The 18,603-nt window shown below is 41.5% G+C and overlaps 1 protein-coding gene across 1 annotated transcript in view; it reads left to right on the forward strand.

The window, feature by feature from the left end:
• Positions 1–347: 347 nt before the first annotated feature.
• LOC135546395 (cytoskeleton-associated protein 5-like) overlaps positions 348–18,603 on the forward strand; it is a 96,038-nt gene continuing 77,782 nt past the window's right edge. The window contains exons 1-14 of the mRNA XM_064974781.1: positions 348–466; positions 2,683–2,783; positions 2,981–3,171; positions 3,604–3,810; positions 4,046–4,217; positions 4,777–5,010; positions 11,015–11,128; positions 11,211–11,315; positions 11,443–11,532; positions 12,127–12,291; positions 15,197–15,325; positions 16,066–16,206; positions 16,871–16,969; positions 17,152–17,262. Of these exons, the coding sequence (XP_064830853.1) occupies positions 2,727–2,783; positions 2,981–3,171; positions 3,604–3,810; positions 4,046–4,217; positions 4,777–5,010; positions 11,015–11,128; positions 11,211–11,315; positions 11,443–11,532; positions 12,127–12,291; positions 15,197–15,325; positions 16,066–16,206; positions 16,871–16,969; positions 17,152–17,262 (1,815 nt within the window). The 5' untranslated portion in view covers positions 348–466; positions 2,683–2,726. The remainder of the gene's footprint in view (positions 467–2,682; positions 2,784–2,980; positions 3,172–3,603; positions 3,811–4,045; positions 4,218–4,776; positions 5,011–11,014; positions 11,129–11,210; positions 11,316–11,442; positions 11,533–12,126; positions 12,292–15,196; positions 15,326–16,065; positions 16,207–16,870; positions 16,970–17,151; positions 17,263–18,603) is intronic.

Raw genomic sequence — 18,603 nt, forward strand, 5'->3', positions numbered from 1 at the left:
TTCTCACAGTTGAAGTGTACCTATGATAAAAATTACAGACCTCTACATGCTTTGTAAGTTGGAAAACCTGCAAAATCGGCAGTGTTTCAAATACTTGTTCTCCCCACTGTAAGGGAGTTGTCCTCCAGTCTTAGTAGGTGGCGGTAATGCAAAAAATTGGATGCCAACCGCCGTTAAATTTCATAGAAGAAGAAGTTCACAGGGCAATAAATAACGTGAGCCAGTGGCACTGACCCGTATAAAAGCGCGTTTAAATCATCCAATAATCGAGCGCGTTTCACGTTTGCACTTTCACAACCAATCACGGGTAAGCATTGTGAATCTGACATTTTCAAATGAGAATTTGTCTGCACTGTGGTGGGTGTTCAGGCAGGGTAGCTGTCGTGCAGAAAAATATATCTTTTTTTCTCCCCCCATTGCCTTTCATTTCGAAAACGATTAGCTACATATTGCAGAGACGAGTGAGGTAAGATTGGCATTGTTTGAATTAACGTCCCTAGTTTTAGGTTTCATTATGCATTTTACTAGCATGGTAAAGTCGAGCGGATAGTTTACGTTAGCTAACATAAGCTAGGTTATAAGACTACAGTACCTGTGAAGTGTCGTAATGTTACAATACACAACTTGCGAGCTAAGTAGGTTACCTAAGTTAATTAGTTACATATCTAACGTAAGGTTAGTTAACAGCAGCACAGTTACCGTTGACTAAAGTTCTTTACGCCGGTGTTGTGCCGAAAATCTCCCCCCACCCCGTTCGCGTTCTTCATTGCTGTGACTTGCTTGTTAGTTGATATTTCTGCTGTTCACTCCGTTGTCCGTTTAGCCTACATTTCACTGATCTTATAAAGCGTTTTTGTCGGTTTGGCCAATTGTTTCAAGTGTATGTGGCGGTTCTAGCTTGTCTGGACCCCTCCGCGCAATCGGGTGCGCCCAATGTCGCCCGTACCAAAAAACAACACTGATTTTTGTATTAATCTATAAATAAATCTCTCTGCCAAAATTCGTCATCTCTCCCATTTCTTATTCGACTAGTATTTTTGAAACACACACATTAATTATAAATTTCGGTTGCCTATCCTGACGAAGATTGTTCTATAGAAAGTGTTTGACTGTGTGCCAGGAAATTAGAGGGGGGATAATTCTGGCAGGGGGGGGGGATTTTCGGCACAACACCAAGGTCCTCTGCTCTGACAATTATTCCATTGAATTACTAGATACGACCTCTGTTTACTTTTATCTTGTCAGCATTGTAAATTAGGCTATTGTTATTAAGCAGGGCAAACCCGTTGGCAGTTTTTAGCAGGGCAAACCCGTTGGCAGTTTTTAGCAGGGCAAACCGGTTTTGGTGTTTTTTGCTATTAAAATTAATCAATTGCAGCACATCTTGGAATCTCTTTTTGCCTGATCAAGTACAATGCCATTGGAAATTACTCTGAACATGCATTGCATTTGGAAAGTTTACAGACTCCTTGACTTTTTCAAAATGTTTACTTTGCAGTCTTATCCTAAACTTGATTAAATTGTTTCCGCACTTCAATCTAAACACACTATCCCATAATGACAAAGCAAAAACGGGTTCAGAAAATTTTGCAAATGTACTAAACTATTTTAAATGTAAATATTTAGACCCTTTACTCAATACTTTGTTAGTACATTTGACAGCAACTACAGCCTCAAGTCTTCTTGGGTATAACATTCTTGGCACACCTGTACTTGGACAGTTTCTCACATTCTTCCCTGCAGATACTTTCAACCTCTGTCAGGTTGGATGTGGAGCTTCGCTGCAAAACTAGTTTTCAGATCTCTCCAGAGATGTTTGATCAGGTTCAAGTCCGGCCTCTGGCTGGGCCACTCAAGAACATTCTGAGACTTGTCCCGAAGCCAAGACAACGCAGGAGTGGCTGCGTTCTTTGGGGCATTGTCCTGTTAAAAGGTGAACCTTTGCCCCAGTCTGAGGTCCGGAGTGCTCTGGTGCAGGTTTTCATAAGGATCTCTTTACTTCACTCCATTAATCTTTGCCTCTATCCTGACTAGTCTCCCAGTCCCTGTCGCAGAAAAGGATGCATTACAATTTCTCTCATTCACTTTTGCTTGTAAATGTCCACACTCACCGAAAATTACTTTCGGTAGCTTATAACTATGCATGTATTATGAGCTGGGTTTGCCGGTCTTTGCATTTAATTGAACATTTATCTAAGCTTGTTAACATTTAGCTAAGTGTTTGATTTTGTTATTATTATTTTTTTTGCATTATGGTAATAAAAGGCCCTATGGGCTTTTCCTTAGTGCCCCCTTGTGTGATATGCTGGTAATACTGTAAATCCTGGGTTGTGAGAAGGATGGTATGACAATGTGAAAATCTGCATACCACCCAAGCCTACATTCAACATTAATATACAATGGCATTGTACTTAATCAGGTAACTGCTGAATGTCTCTAAAAATGTGATTTGACTTTGATATACCAGAAATCATCAAAACGGGTTTGCCCTGCCTACAACTGTTGGCCAGTGTTCGAATCGGGTTTGTTTTTTGTCAAACAACAAAATGCATGCAAATTAGTCTAATACGTCTTCATACTAGCTATGTCAGAGAAATTCATATTTCTAACTATTCTCGCTAAGACTGTTACAATTATTTTTGTTGCAATGAATATGTGCAAGTGTTTTCTCCTTTCCAACAGTATCAACTAGGTTATCATTTTGAAGTGAATCCACACAAATTATCATGGGAGACGACAGTGACTGGATGAAGTTACCAGTCGATCAGAAATGTGAACACAAGGTGACTCATCAGTTATTCTTCGGCATCTTCTGCTGCTTTATGGTCCCTTTTGTGATACAGGTTGAAGGTTGGATTTCAGTTGGTTGTGGGTAAAGCACTATAAAAGCAAATTCAAAACATTAGCTCGGCTTTATAGCTAACGTTACTGTAGCACCGTTCCACTTTTAACCCCTTATTGTCCCTCCTTGCTGTCCCAGGTATGGAAGGCCAGGCTGAATGGGTATGAAGAGGCCCTAAAGCTTTTCCAGAGGATTGATGATACGAGTCCAGAATGGGTCAAGTACCAGGGAATCATCAAGAAGTTTGTGACGGACTCAAACTCAGTGGCCCAGCTCAAAGGACTGGAGGCTGTTCTGGCTTATGTAGAGAACGCACACGTGGCTTCTAGGTAAGGGGATGAAAAAATACAAAATATTGTGTAGGACTAGATTATTATGAATTAATCATACAGAAATATCCCTTTATACATCTCCAAAGCAATTGCCCGTCTATGGTGTGGGAAGCGCTGACTCGCTGCCTTTTTCTATTATTAAGACATCTGCTGGTTACTAACTGGTTTATCTGTCGACTAGAACTCATGACAAAAGAGGCTTCATGCATAGCCTTTATTTTTACCCATAAGACTAAGAGTAAAATGCCCCTTCTTGGGACCAATATTCTACTCGGAGATGTTTTGTGGGTACGGCCCAGGGAGTTTTTCCTGACCAACTATGGCTATGTCCTGGATTATTTCCTTCTGGTCAGGTAGAACTCCTGGATCCTAGTTCTTGCAAAATAGATTGACTGTTTTTGTTTTAACCTATCTATTGTTGCTCTACAGGACGGTGGGTGAGGTGTTGTCAGGTGTGGTGTGTAAGGTATTCAACCAGCCTAAGGCGCGGGCCAAAGAGCTGGCCTCAGACATCTGCCTCATGTACATAGAGATTGAGAGAGCCGACATTGTACAGGAGGAGCTCATCAAAGGATTAGAGAACAAGAACCCTAAAGTAGTCGTCGCTTGTGTGGAGACCATTCGCAGGGCACTCTGGTGAGACACAGCACTGGAGCAGTAGAGAAGGAATGTGTTCTTATCCTGGATAAGCACTAAATACTGGTACTGGTGATTCAGAGGAGACTTGACATTTTGGATCTTTTACCAAAGACTACACACACCCAATTTTGGGATTAAGTCATGCTCATGTTTTGCATGTACCACCTGCTTTGATTAAATGTAACGCAAAACAACAATGAAACTTCATTAATGTGCTTGTCTCCTTCCTTAGTGAATTTGGATCAAAGACTGTGACCCTAAAGCCCATAATTAAAGTGTTGCCAAAGCTCTTTGAGTCCAGAGAAAAGGCAGTCCGACATGAGGCCAAACTGCTGGCTGTGGAGGTCTACAGGTGGATCAGGGACTCACTACGACCTCCTCTTCAAAACATCAACTCTGTACAGGTGAGGGTTAAGGGTTGATCCAAACATGGTATTTCATCATTACCTGAATGTGAAGAGCGGCTCAGCGTTGTTGCTGTGCATTGAAAAGTCTTCCACGAAGATGTCTTTGAACAGTGTTTTGGACAGAATCTCCCAGGACCTTTTTGCTATAGGACAGGGATTCCTAAACTCAGCCCTGGGGCCCCTCCTTGGGTGCATGTAATGTTTTTTTTGCCCTTGCACCACACAGCTAATTCAAGTAATCAAAGCTTGTTTGAGAGTTGGTTATTTGAATCTGCTGTGTAGTGCTAGGGCAAAAAACAAAATGTGCACAAACTGAAATTAGGCGAACTTAGTATTTTAGCAACCAGGAAATAGCGGTGTGATTGATGCGTATTGCACTTTTTTTTAAATTTGTTTTTGTCTTGGTTACTCACTATACTGGGGAATTGACTGCAAGGCCCTTTTGCTTTTGACAAACTTGATAATTCTTGTGGGTGGTGTGTTTTATATAAGAGCCCTTTTTTTGTAAACAAGCATACACCACAATGCCTATGTCTCTCTCCCCGCATGTCCCCAGTTGAAGGAGCTGGAGGAGGAGTGGGTGAAGGTGCCATCGTCGGCCCCCAGACAAAGTCGTTTCCTACGCTCCCAACAAGACCTGAGGACCAAGTTCGAGGAACAGCATGCCGTGGCAGGGTCCGACGGAGACTGTGAGGACGTAGCAGACTCTGCTCCTCAATTGGACCCCTATGAGCTTCAGGACCCAGTGGAGATACTCTCCAAACTGCCCAAAGACTTCTACGTGAAGATTGTAAGCACACACCTTACTGAGCATGGCCGTTAGTTGTGCGGTATCCAGATTCTCATATCGTCCTTCTCAACCTGGCATTTACGGTATTATCAGTTTAGTACACATGGGTGCACCAATGCACACTAAAATATACACAGCAAAGTAATTTGCTAATACAACACCTTCAAGTAAGCATTTTACATCACATCCAGCAGGTAAGAGATTTGAGGCTGCTATTTTCCATCTTTCATGAGTGCTAGGACTGGCTTTATTCATACGGCAGTGGATAACTGGACATAATTACCGCCTGAAGGTATGCAAGCCATTTACTTATATGAAGGTCATGTGGTGGCAACCAGCGCTGAACAAGTTTTCATTTATTAATTTTTTGGCAGCAGTCAACCCAGCCAGCCAAACTTTTCGCTCTTTCTCATTCGGCTGCATACCTGTATAATCGTTATGCAACAGCATAATTGGTTCTAGTGGTACAGTCATGTCAGAGAATATACCATACTTTCCTCCAACTCATAATCCTCAGGACAATCCCATAGCATATGTTTGTATATGTCAAGTGAATCGATGATACATTGGTCACAGTATGGGCTTTATGCCTGTTTTGCATTAAATCATTTTGCTGATTAAAAAATAATGGAAAGATCTGTTTTAGGCTAAGGCTCTAACATAACAATGTGGAGAAAGTCAAGGGGTCTGAATACTTTCTGAAGCCTGTGTGTGTGTGTATAGCAGAATGTCATCTGCATATACAGTGGTTCTTACTTTAGAAGTTTAGACTTTATGCCACAACCATTTTTGGTAGATGGTGGCAGATTGTGGTAAATTCTGTCATTGCACCACACTATCACAAGGGGGAGTTAGAACGCTGATCTATCGGTAGTCTAAACTGGCACAAATGAACTGTCTTGTGTTTTCAGTCACAGTTCCTCTTCTCTGGCACTAATATCCTGAGAGTACAATGGGGGCGTTACACTTGACATGGAATGACAGTCCAGCGAGGATTTGTCAGCATAGAACTGTGACTCATTTATAGGGATATGATACGAGAGGAACATTTTAATCAGTATAGGAGAAGCAATTATATTCTGATGTTGTGTTAAAGGCTTTAGCAACAAAATGCATCCTGTTGTGGATACATAGGGAATGGACTTGAGTGTATGCCATTCGTAGAATCCATCGCAACAGGGATGGCATAACACAAACCATATCGATAAAATTATTTCCCAAACCAAGTCCACAAGTACTGCCTGTCAAAAGCCTTCTCGGCTTCTAGAGACAGCACACTGTGTTCTGCTCTTTTGTTTTAATGTATTAGATGCATTAATCAACTGACATTGTCAACTGCAAGGTGGTGTTTCATACATCGTGACTGGTCCATTTGAATCAACTTATCCAAACACTTTTCCATCTGTAACGCCAATGCAAGATATCGGATGATAATTTGCTCAATTTTTGATCTTTCCCTTTCTTTGGCAGTAGATGGCTCCCGAGTGGCGCAGCGGTGTAAGACTATGCATCTCAGTGGTTAGAATCCAGGCTGTATCAGAGCCGTCTGGTTGGGAGTCCCATAGGGTGATGCACAATTGGCACAGCGTTAGTCGGGGTAGGCCGTCCTTGTAAATAATTTTCTCTTAACTGACTTTAAATAAATGGAGATTAATGCAGAGTTGGTATGCTCATGAATTTATTTTTTGTCAATGGCCGTCTCCAATAATATCGTTCCTAAAATGCCCCAAAAATGTAGTAACACTTCAGGTGGAATGCCATTCGTCCCAAGTGACTTACCCTTTTTTTTTTTTTTTTTCACTTTTCAGTGCTGACTTCAGTTCTACGAATGAGAGAGCTCGGCTCAGATCCGCAGATTGCTTCTCATACAATACAAACAAATCAAGATTATGTAAAAACTGCTTGCATTTGTCTAGCTCCAACTGGATAGAAGATTTATATAACTCCTTGTAAAAACACTGAAATGTGGCATTAATTTCCTGTGGAACAGAATTACTTTTGACAGGGATTGAATAGTCTATAGAAGTACAAGATTCACTTTGTTTAAATTAAGGCGAGAAGCATGCTTGGCTTGCTCCCATTTAAAATAATAGTTCTACCTCCTATGCATGAGCTCAGATTCTCCTCTTTTTAAGTCATTCAGTTCATTTAACCACCTTCAAATCATTGACATTATTATTTGAATAATTCCTTTTCAGGATCTTTTCAAGTGATATACTTTTTTCTCTCCAATAACTTGATTCTGTGGTTCCTGGCTTTGAGGTGAGATGCCAAATATTATGTAGTCTCTGATAAACCCTTTAGTTAGCCGTCCATGTAAACCTTGGGTCCTCAACAGAGTCCTTGATTATTATTATTTTTTGTTTTTTAAGAATCCAACTATTTTGGCTTGAAATTCAGCCACAAACGATTCGTTTTGAGGAAGGGTTGTATTAAAACGCAAATGTTTTATTCACAAAGCTCACATCCACTTGGGTAACTAGGGGATTATGATCTGAAAGAGTCGCAGGCAATTTTTCAATTGCCGTGACGCACTTACTTAGAGTACGCTTGAATAGAAAACTATCAATTCTACAGTATGATTTTGTGATATGTAGGAAAAACATGCCCGCATTCTAAACTCGCCACTCATCAGCAATATTGAGATGTTCCGACATTGCGTTCAACGCTAATTATGCTGCGTGGTTCTGTCAAGCTTGAGATTGAAAACTGCATTGATATCCGTCCTTATGACGATTTGCTACAAATCCATGAGTTCAAACAGTGAACCATATTTTTTATTTTTTTATCCGGTACTAAATTATGAAATCCAATAATCAACTGGTTGAACCAGCCTCCAGCTCCGCCAGTGAGCTTAATATTAAGCCTTATCTCCAACCGTGAAAGAAAGCGTCCTACATCATTTTTTGGGGTGCTGGTACAAGAAGTTCTTGTCCAAAACAAAAGTTGTCATCAAATAAACGTTTGCTTCATCTTTACCTCCCAGTTGCTCCCGTTTCAAGGGGGGTGTAGACCTGTCGCTGGGCAGACTTTTCTGAAATTCCTGCCCCTCTTGCAGAGATGGAGAGCAGCTGACTGTTGAAAGTAAGTCACAGGGTGGCGGGATAGATCAGAAAAGAGGGTTTGCACTGCAACGTATGTTTCTGCTGGCATTTTGGATGGGGGCATTCTTTCTTGCTTCACTCGCTCCTTGTAGAATAGCCTTGGTGTCTGAGAACCTTGAAGACCATGGTCTGGGGGTTGTCCTTTGCATTTTGGTTGTTGATCCTGTGGGCCATTTCCATTTGGATCGAAGTAGTACAAAATGATGGAATCCATTTGGGAAGGATTTTTGCGGGAAAGCAATTGCATCACCTCTCTCCCGGTCTGTAGCAATCCCCGTGACCATCACATTATTATGTCTGTCTTGATCCTCAAGTGATGTCATTTCGTACCGCATCTTCTCAAGTTCCAAAGTGCAGAGGTTCACATCCCTTTTTAAGCCCCTTGCCTCGGTCTGAATGTGTTTCACCTTTTCTATTAGCGCTCAAACTGATCCCATGTGGGTGTAGCAACTTGTTCCCTCACTCCTTGAATTGCTGCACATGTACCCACTGCCTCCATCTGGTCTTGTTCAGCTAAAGCTAGCATCAGTGGGAACTTCAGTTTTCTGGCGTATAGTTGCCATTTTGGTGTGCAAACACATGTTTCTTGACCCTAGACTTTTCCACTGACATTTAAACTAGAAAGTATAAGAAGCTGAAGTAACCCTGAATTAAATGAGTACTTGTCGGCAGGAGCCTCAGTCTTTTGACCTTTGCGTTTGTAGGTCATGTGAGCTGGTGTACACGCTGTTTGTGGAGTCATGAGTTGCTAGGGCAATGGGCCTGCTTGCTCTGATCATAGATGGCGGAGGAGCAGATGGGCTGACAGGCAAAAAAAACACAAGGATATCAAGATGCAGAACTCATCCAAAGGGCTTTGACCTCTCAAACACGGCAGAAAGCCAACGCAATATGATGCCCCAACTTATTCTTTCAGCCACTTCGATAACTACCAAGTCAAACTGAGGTTGTTATTCTGCTTATTGCGCAGGGAAATGTTTAACTCTTATCTTGCTGCGTTTTGTAAACTCAGATCTAAAATGTAATTTGTGCTAGGCATCAGAATAATTTTGTGCTTGTTGCACTTTTCCACTCTAAGTATTTTTGGTTTAGCCAGTCTAATTTTCTCTGGTAAATGTTAAATTAACTTTAAGAAAAACCTTAGGAAATGTAGCTGACTACATTCTTTCTATTATAAACAGATACGATGGCGACGCATTGTTTTTGAAAAAAGACCTTGTGTGCTCATTTTGTGTGTCTGCCGGCCAAATAGTTGTACTTCCGTTGTCATCTGATGAAAATGCAGCTTTTTTTCTGCCTAATGTGTTCTGCTAATATATTTTCTGTGAAGGGGAAACTGTAGTTGCATGTCCCTGATCACTATTGATGCAAAAAAGCACTTGGCTTTCAATGTAAAATGCGACCCCCCTGGTCTATACATAGCTGGACTCACCTGCTTCTCCCATTGTGCTATTTACAAACACGTGATTGTAAGCTTCGTAATGTGACTGGTGAAGTGAACGCAATCTGCTTCATTTAACATATGTGAGCTGGTGTACACGCTGTTTGTGGAGTCATGAGTTGCTAGGGCAATGGGCCTGCTTGCTCTGATCATAGATGGCGGAGGAGCAGATGGGCTGACAGGCAAAAAAAACACAAGGATATCAAGATGCAGAACTCATCCAAAGGGCTTTGACCTCTCAAACACGGCAGAAAGCCAACGCAATATGATGCCCCAACTTATTCTTTCAGCCACTTCGATAACTACCAAGTCAAACTGAGGTTGTTATTCTGCTTATTGCGCAGGGAAATGTTTAACTCTTATCTTGCTGCGTTTTGTAAACTCAGATCTAAAATGTAATTTGTGCTAGGCATCAGAATAATTTTGTGCTTGTTGCACTTTTCCACTCTAAGTATTTTTGGTTTAGCCAGTCTAATTTTCTCTGGTAAATGTTAAATTAACTTTAAGAAAAACCTTAGGAAATGTAGCTGACTACATTCTTTCTATTATAAACAGATACGATGGCGACGCATTGTTTTTGAAAAAAGACCTTGTGTGCTCATTTTGTGTGTCTGCCGGCCAAATAGTTGTACTTCCGTTGTCATCTGATGAAAATGCAGCTTTTTTTCTGCCTAATGTGTTCTGCTAATATATTTTCTGTGAAGGGGAAACTGTAGTTGCATGTCCCTGATCACTATTGATGCAAAAAAGCACTTGGCTTTCAATGTAAAATGCGACCCCCCTGGTCTATACATAGCTGGACTCACCTGCTTCTCCCATTGTGCTATTTACAAACACGTGATTGTAAGCTTCGTAATGTGACTGGTGAAGTGAACGCAATCTGCTTCATTTAACATATTGCAATATTTAACTGCAGGTATTTAAAGTAGGTACAAGATATTACTTTTTTAGTTCTCTTCAAATAGTTTTGACGGTTGGAAAAACCTTCCCGTGGCTATTTTACCAAATATTCCCAAGCCTCAATGGTCGTGTCCGGATTCCCATACTTGTGGCCTAAATAGTAGGGCAAAATGTTTGCCAGGATGTTGTACGCATTTTGGCTTTTTATCTAATATGAATTCACTCCATGCTCTTGAGGAACCAAATCTTCTTTTGACATCCGCTGATAATCCGATGAAAGGACGGACTGTATCAATATGAATGACTAGCGGGACACGCAATAGCGCATTTAGTTGACACATTTGCAGTATGGGTGAGCCTAGTATGTTATTTGTTGCATACTGCATAAATGTTTACTAAACAGTACATTGTAAATAATATAGTAGCGAGACAGATTTTGGTCTTATATAATCTAATCTTACCTGCGTAAAGCTTACACAAACTTAAGCTGTGGCGCTGATACTCAATTTGTCATTGTTGTGTATTGGGCCTGTGACTGAGTCTCCCTCTGTCACTGTAGGAGGCAAAGAAATGGCAGGAGAGGAAAGAGGCCCTGGAGGCCTTGGTGATGCTGGCTAAACACCCCAAACTGGATAATGGCGACTATGGCGATGTGGTTCGAGCACTCAAAAGGGTAGGCAACTCGTGAGTGAAGTTGCAGTATGTATACAGTGCACTGACTACCCACTTAAACTCAATTGTTTGTCTATTTGTAGGTCATTGGTAAAGACACCAATGTCATTCTGGTTTCGCTCGCTGCAAAATGCCTGGCTGGATTGGCCTTCGGACTCAGGAAGAACTTTGGGACGTATGCAGGCAATGTAAGTTCTCCCTTTTAGACGGTTACTGAGAAATGAGAGCTGCTTAAGATATTGCTTTACTGTGTAAGACTCTTCACCGGAAACAGTTTGCTAATCTCCAATTTTGACTATGTTTATTTTCCTCAAGGTGGTGCCAACTATTTTGGACAAATTTAAGGAGAAGAAACCTGCTGTGGTCCAGTCCCTGCAAGAGGCCATCGACGCGGTCTTCCTGACGGTGAGTAGGCAGATTATTCCAACTGATTATCCTTTTGGTTCATAGCTTACTATGCACTTTAAATCGGTCAATGCTGTGTGAGCCTGTGTTATTGAAGGATCTGCACCAGTATCTCTTGGGCCATAGATCTCAACACAAAGTATAGTTGACTGTTAATGTGAAATCTGTTTATGTAGCTGGTCTCTCCGGTCCTTTGTGTAGGCCTTGTGCTAATCAACAGTAATTGTTTTCTTTCTATAGTTGTCATTTGAGAAGCAGATGTATGCTTGTCTAGATGGTCAATGCATGTGATTCTCTGTGGGCATGCACATAATTTCCTTCACTTAGAATTTACTCTAGCTTTTTAATGTGGATCGATGTTTAATTAGTCAAATATAATTAAGACTCCATTAGAGGAGCAAATCCCACCTTGATCTATGTTAATTGGTAAGAGTTAAGCTATTTGCTTTTTGCATGGGTCTGAAGTTTCCAAGATAACCAAGATAACAGACAAGCCAGCATATCTTTCATATCACTTTACCCACAAATTGTTGAAGGGTAAAACAAAAAAAGTGAAATAGAAAAACAGGGTAATGGTCTGATTGTTCTCTTCAGACCACACTCCAGAACCTGAGCGAGGACATGCTGGCTGTGATGGACAACAAGAACCCGTCCATCAAGCAGCAGGCCTCTCTGTTCCTGACCAGGAGTATCCGTCTTTCTTCCCCTTCCACCCTGCCCAAGAGCCTGCTCAAACCCCTCTGTGCTGCCCTGCTCAAGGTTGGTCTCACCCATCCTGTAGGTCTCTAACTGTGCATGTCCACTGGGGGAAAATATTATGTGAACATGCAATGTTCAGAGTTAAACTTCACAAATGTTCACAAAATTAAGGTTATTGGTTGGTTGGGTGAAGTATTATACACCCCCAACATAGGGCTGGGCAATATGGCCAAAATATAATATGTATTTTATGTTTTTGAATAATACAAGTTCTAAATTTGGTTTGAGGAGTTTGACCCTAGGGTGGCAACACATGCATTCAATGGTCTTTCTCCATTCTGATTGTTTTATACTGTTTAATTCTACTTCAACCCAAAATAATTGATCAATTCCTGCACTCATTTGAGAATTTCCACACTGTTATGTAGGGCTGCATGATATGGGTGAACAATCTAGGCCTTATTTTTAGCCAAACACTTCGGTGAACTGTTGGAATCATGGAAATAGAATGATTATTGTGTAGTTAGAACATGGTATTGGGGACTTTGAATAGTGTTTTGACATGCCAATGAAAAATGCCAGGGAGAAGTTATTGTAACAGGGTACGAACCTGTGTTTCCTAGGGGACCCTATAATCTTTGGCTACATTGAATGTTTTCTCTTAGCTACTTCATGTAGCTCACATATTCATGCTTTGCCCAGTCCTCTTTGATTTTAGAAGATACACTTGCACAAACATGCAGATTTAGGTCTACAGCATCGCTGAAGTTTAAAGCCTGTATAGCTAATAACAATTGCTCTGACTCAGCTAGCTAATAAACGTACTAACACAATTTAGGTCAAACTTGCTAAGAAAAGATGTACTAACAGTTTGCAAATGTAAGAAACACTAACTAATAGTGTAATTACTGACCGCTAGTGGATTTATATTAAGAAGAAATGTGAAAAGCATTGTCAACAATGTTGCATGTGCTGCATTGACCATGCACACTGAACGCAAGTGTCATGTTTGCGGAACAACAAATGCACTCCTTGAGGGGTGGGCCTAAGTCGGTGTGGAAAGCAGCATGTTTAGAGTGGGACGTTACACATCCCATTAAACAAACCAAACATTTAAATACCGTTATGGAAGGTAATGGACCCAATTATTTTTTTTCAACGCCGATACCGATTTATTTGAGGACCAAAAAAGCCGATACCGATTTACTCGGTCGATTTAAAAGATAAAAAAAATAATAATAATAATTTAAAAAAAAATATATATGTTTTTACTTTTTATTTATTTGTAATAGTGACAATTACAACAATACTGAATAAACACTTATTTTAACTTAATATAATACATCAATAAAATCAATTTAGCCTCAAATAAATAATGAAATCAATTTCGTTTAAATAATGCAGTAACAAGTGTTGGAGAAGAAAGTAAAAGTGCAATATGTGCCATGTAAGAAAGCGAACGTTTCAGTTCCTTGCTCAGAACATGAGAACATATGAAAGCTGGTGGTTCCTTTTAACATGAGTCTTCAATATTCCCAGGTAAGAAGTTGTAGGAATTATAGGACTATTTCTCTCTGTACCATTTGTATTTCATTAACCTTTGCCTATTGGATGTTCTTGTAGGCACTTTAGTATTGCCAGTGTAACAGTATAGCTTCCGTCCCTCTCCTCGCTCCCACCTCTGCTCAAACCAAGAACACATTGAGAACAGCCACCCTCGAAGCAGCGTTATCCATGCAGAGCAAGGGAAACAACCACTCCAAGTCTCAGAGCGAGTGATGTCACCGATTGAAATGCTATTAGTGCGCACCCCGCTAACTAGTTAGCCATTTCACATTGGTTGCATGAGCCTAATCTCGGGAGTTGATAGGCTTGAAGTCATAAACAACGCAATGCTTGACGCACAACGAAGAGCTGCTGGCAAAACGCACGAAAGTGCTGTTTGAATGAATGCTTACGAGCTTGCTCCTGCCTACCACCGCTCAGTCAGACTGCTCTGTCAAATCATAGACTTAGTTATAGCGTAATAAAACACAGAAATACGAGCCTTGGGTCAAGAGATTCTGGGAAATTAAGTGGCCCAAACTGTTAAATATACACTGACTCTGCGTGCAATGAATGCAAGAGAAGTGACACAACTTCACCTGGTTAATTTTGCCTGCTAACCTGGATTTCTTTTAGCTAAATATGCATTTTTAAAAATAGGTACTTGTGTATTGATTTTAAGAAAGGCATTGATGTATATGGTTAGGTACACATTGGAGCAACGACGGTCCTTTTTCCGAATACGCACCGTAGTAAGAGCTAGTAATATCATCCATGTGTAGGTAACTAGTGATTATGATTGATTTTTTTACAAGACAAGTTCAATGCTAGCTAGCAACTTACCTTGGCTTCTTACGGCATTCACATAACAGGCAGTCTCCTTGTGGAGTGCAATGAGACGCAGGTGGTTAGAGCGTTGGACTAGTTAACTGTAAGGTTGCAAGATTGAATCCCCGAGCTGACAAGGTAAAAATCTGTCATTCTGCCCCTGAACGAGGCAGTTGAACCACCGTTCCTAGGCCGTTATAGGAAATATGAATGTGTTAACTGACTTGTCTAGTTAATAACCTCTTGAAACTTCCCATCCGGGATTGTGACTAAGCCTCAGGCTCATTAGCATAACGTGGTAAATGTGGTCTCTTATGGTCAATCGTTAACGACTTGTCTAGTTAAATAAAGATTAAATAAAGGTGTTCAATTTTTTAAATCTGCCTAATTGGTGTCCAAAAATACGATTTATGATTGTTATAACTTGAAATCGGCCCTAATTAATCGACCTCAAGTTTAAACCCAATTCCAGGATAATTGTAAAATACGGTATACTGCCCAGCCCTAACCCCACACTTATTTCTATAAATCCCCATTTGAATATGGCTCTGTCTTGATGTTTGACGTATTGTGGGTTGTTTCTTCATGGCAGCAAGTGAATGACCCTGCTCCAGAGGTGAGAGATGCTGCGATCATGGCTCTAGGCACGGCCATGAAGGTGGCGGGAGAGAAAGCGGTTAACCCCTTCCTAGCAGACCTCGACAAACTCAAGGTTGACAAGGTGAGGTGTGTGTACGTGCGTACAGTTGACGTCTGAAGTTTACGTACACCTTAGCCAAATACATTTATACTCAGTTTTTCACAATTCCTGACATTTAATCCATGTAAAAAATACCCTGTTTTAGGCCAGGATCACCACTTTATTTTAAGAATATGAAATGTCAGAATAATAGTAGAGAATTATTTCAGCTTTTATTTCTCATCAGAAGTTTACATGCACTCAATTAGTATTTGGTAGCATTGCCTTTAAATTGTTTAACTTCGGTCAAACATTTTGGGTTGCCTTCCACAAGCTTCCCACAATAAGTTGTGTTAATTTTGGCCCATTCCTCCTGACAGAGCTGGTGTACCTGAGTCAGGTTTGTAGGTCTCCTTTAACTTCCTGACTTAAACAAGCAGGAATGCATGATCAATATATTCTGATTTGCACCCCAAAAATATAAAGCTTTGAATTAAATGACAAACTAGAATTTGCAGCTCGCACTGATGCAATCAATTAAAAAAAATTGTGTCCCAAGTGAATGGATGCAAAATAATCACTTCGGAGCCCTGCTTTTGGTCAACTTCAAATAAAATAGCTGTTGCAGTGTTTTCAGAGCCAGTTTTTGAAAATGTGTGTATTGTTTACATACATCAGAGTTCTTTGTTTTAGATATGTCATTGTTATTGACCTTGGGCCATCCTTTTGCTCAGATTGGTAATATCCAAGTGTGTTCTCTTAATGCTTTTTTCCTCTCAAAGATTAAAGCGATTGCGTCCGATGTGGAGTTGGCAGGAGGAAAGAAGGGAGGAGGAGCGGAGAAAGGGAAACCTGGCACCAAGGCACTGTCTGAGGCCCCAGCCAAACCCGCAGGGGCCCCCAAAAATGCCCCTTTGTATAAGGTGAGACGGCATGACCTGGCTCTTATTGTATGTTTCATGTCTCCGTAGTGGGTTTGCATGTCACGGTGGTCCTTGTCAGGTTTGTTGCACAAAATGTTTGAAGGTGTCTTTTAGAAGGGTTGAATTGAACTTTAATCATTTGGACAATATAAACTACAGTAGAGGAGCTTGTTTTTCACTCTAACCAATAGAGCTTTAAAACCAGTCAAATCCATGGGAAAGATGCTAGGAGGTATTTACATTGAAGCAGTCTTGTGTGATCCACTAAACCAGTGACTACCTAGTACCCAGAGCCCCAGGGACAGTTTCTTTTTTGCTAAGCACAGAGCTTCAATATAAGGCTGTGGTCAAAACCATGAAAGGTGGGGGTTGTTTAATGTTGAAGCTGGACTTATGGACAACCTGCTGGTAATAGTGCAATGAATACAGTGTGGGATAATGTCATCTCTGTTGACTGTGGTCATCTATGCTGTTCTATTCCACAGCAGTGGCTCCTAAATGGTGGGTTGCAGCCAGTGTTTGGTCATTGCTCAAGGATGGATTGGTTTTCCTCTTTAAATTGCTCTCAATGTACTTTTTAAATATTTCCCTAATGTGTTATTTCCTGTTTGTAAAAATACAATTGTCTGTTTTATTCTAAAATCTGATTTGATGTGTTGTCTAGGATGTTGGGGTTGCTAAGAAAGGGAAGCCTGGGGCAGAAGGTGGAGCCAAGAGTAAGAAGCCTGCTGAAACAAAAGAGATTGTGGAGACTGAGCTCTCGGTGAGTACTCACATCTTACTGATTTTGAAGTATCAAATAGTCCTCAATAAATTACTCAATATTAAATAGATACAAGTTGCAAATGACAGCGCTCCCCTCTATGGTGCACTAATATTTAGCTCTGGAACAGGGTGCAATTTGAAACTGGGCTCTAGTCAAAAGTATGTATTGACTGTTCTTAGGTGGAGGTGTGTGATGAGCTGGCTGCAGCGGTGCTGCCTGCCTCCTGTGTAAAGATGCTGGAAAGCTCCAACTGGAAGGAGAGGCTGGCCAGCATGGAAGAATTTTACCAGGTCAGAAGCATTTATGTTTTCAAGTTCCCTTTGTTTCTCCCTGTACTCTATTACAACATTTGTTCTTGCAGTTTAAGTCTCTTGAGTAGCCTTGCCCAGCCCTGGCTTGTGTCAGTAATGGCTCATAGGATCATATCTCCTGTTTCTGTATCGTGAGGCAGCTAGACGTAAGAGATTAGCGTCCTGTCAAGGAGGTGTACTATCACCCCCAATCCATCTCCTAAATGCTGAGTGCCAGGCAGACTCATCAGATCTCGGGTTGAATATTTTACAAATATTTATTCTCAAGAAGGAATCTTTCTCCCAGGTAACCCGGTATTTCCCACCCAGACTAGAAGTGTCATTCTAAAGCATATAAATATACAGAACAAACCATTTATCCCAGAAACCCTAGACCATTCCAATTTGCATGCCGCCCCAACAGATCCACAGATGATGCAATGATCTCCACTCTGCCCTTTCCCAGTTGGACAAAAGGAACACCTATGCGAGAATGCTATTCTTTGACTACAGCTCAGCATTCAACACCAAAGTGCCCTTAGCTCATCACTAAGCTAAGGACCGTGGGACTAAGCACCTCCCTCTGCAAATGGATCCTGGACTCCCTAACGGGCTGCCCCTGGTGGTGAGGGTAGGTAGCAACACATCCGCCACGCTCATCCTCAACACGGGTGCATGCTCAGTCCCCTCCTGTACTCCCTGTTCACTCATGACTGCACGACTCCAACACCAAGTTTGCCGATGACATAAGTGGTAGGCCTGCTCACCGACAACGATGAGACAGCCTATAGGGAGGAGGTCTGAGACCTGGCCGTGTGGTGCCAGGACAACCTCTTCCTCAACGTTATCAAGAATAAGGAGATTGTGAACAAGAAAAAGAGGAGCGAGCATACCCCCATTCTCATCGACGGGGCTGCAGTGGAGCAGGTTGAGAGCTTCAAGTTCCTTGGTGTACACAACACCAACAAACTAACATGGTCTAAGCACACAAGACAGTCGTGAAGAGGGCACGACAAAGCCTATTTACCCCCCCCCTCTCACCCAGGAGACTGAAAAGATTTTGCATTGGTCCTCAGATCCTCAAAAGGTTCTACAGCTGTGCTATCAAGAGCATCCTGACTGGTTGTTTCACTGCCTGGTATGGCAACTGCTCGTCCTCCGACACCAAGGCACTACAGAGTGTAGTACGTACGACCCAGTACATCACTGGAACAAAGCTTCCTGCCACCCAGGACCTCTACACCAGGTGGTCAGAGGAAGGCCCTAATAGACTCCAGCCACCCTAGTCATAGACTGTCACCCTAGCCATAGACTCTGCTACTGCAAGGCAAGCGGTACCGG

Source organism: Oncorhynchus masou, chromosome 1 (genome assembly GCF_036934945.1).
Source record: "Oncorhynchus masou masou isolate Uvic2021 chromosome 1, UVic_Omas_1.1, whole genome shotgun sequence".
In the NCBI taxonomy this organism is placed as follows: domain Eukaryota; kingdom Metazoa; phylum Chordata; class Actinopteri; order Salmoniformes; family Salmonidae; genus Oncorhynchus; species Oncorhynchus masou.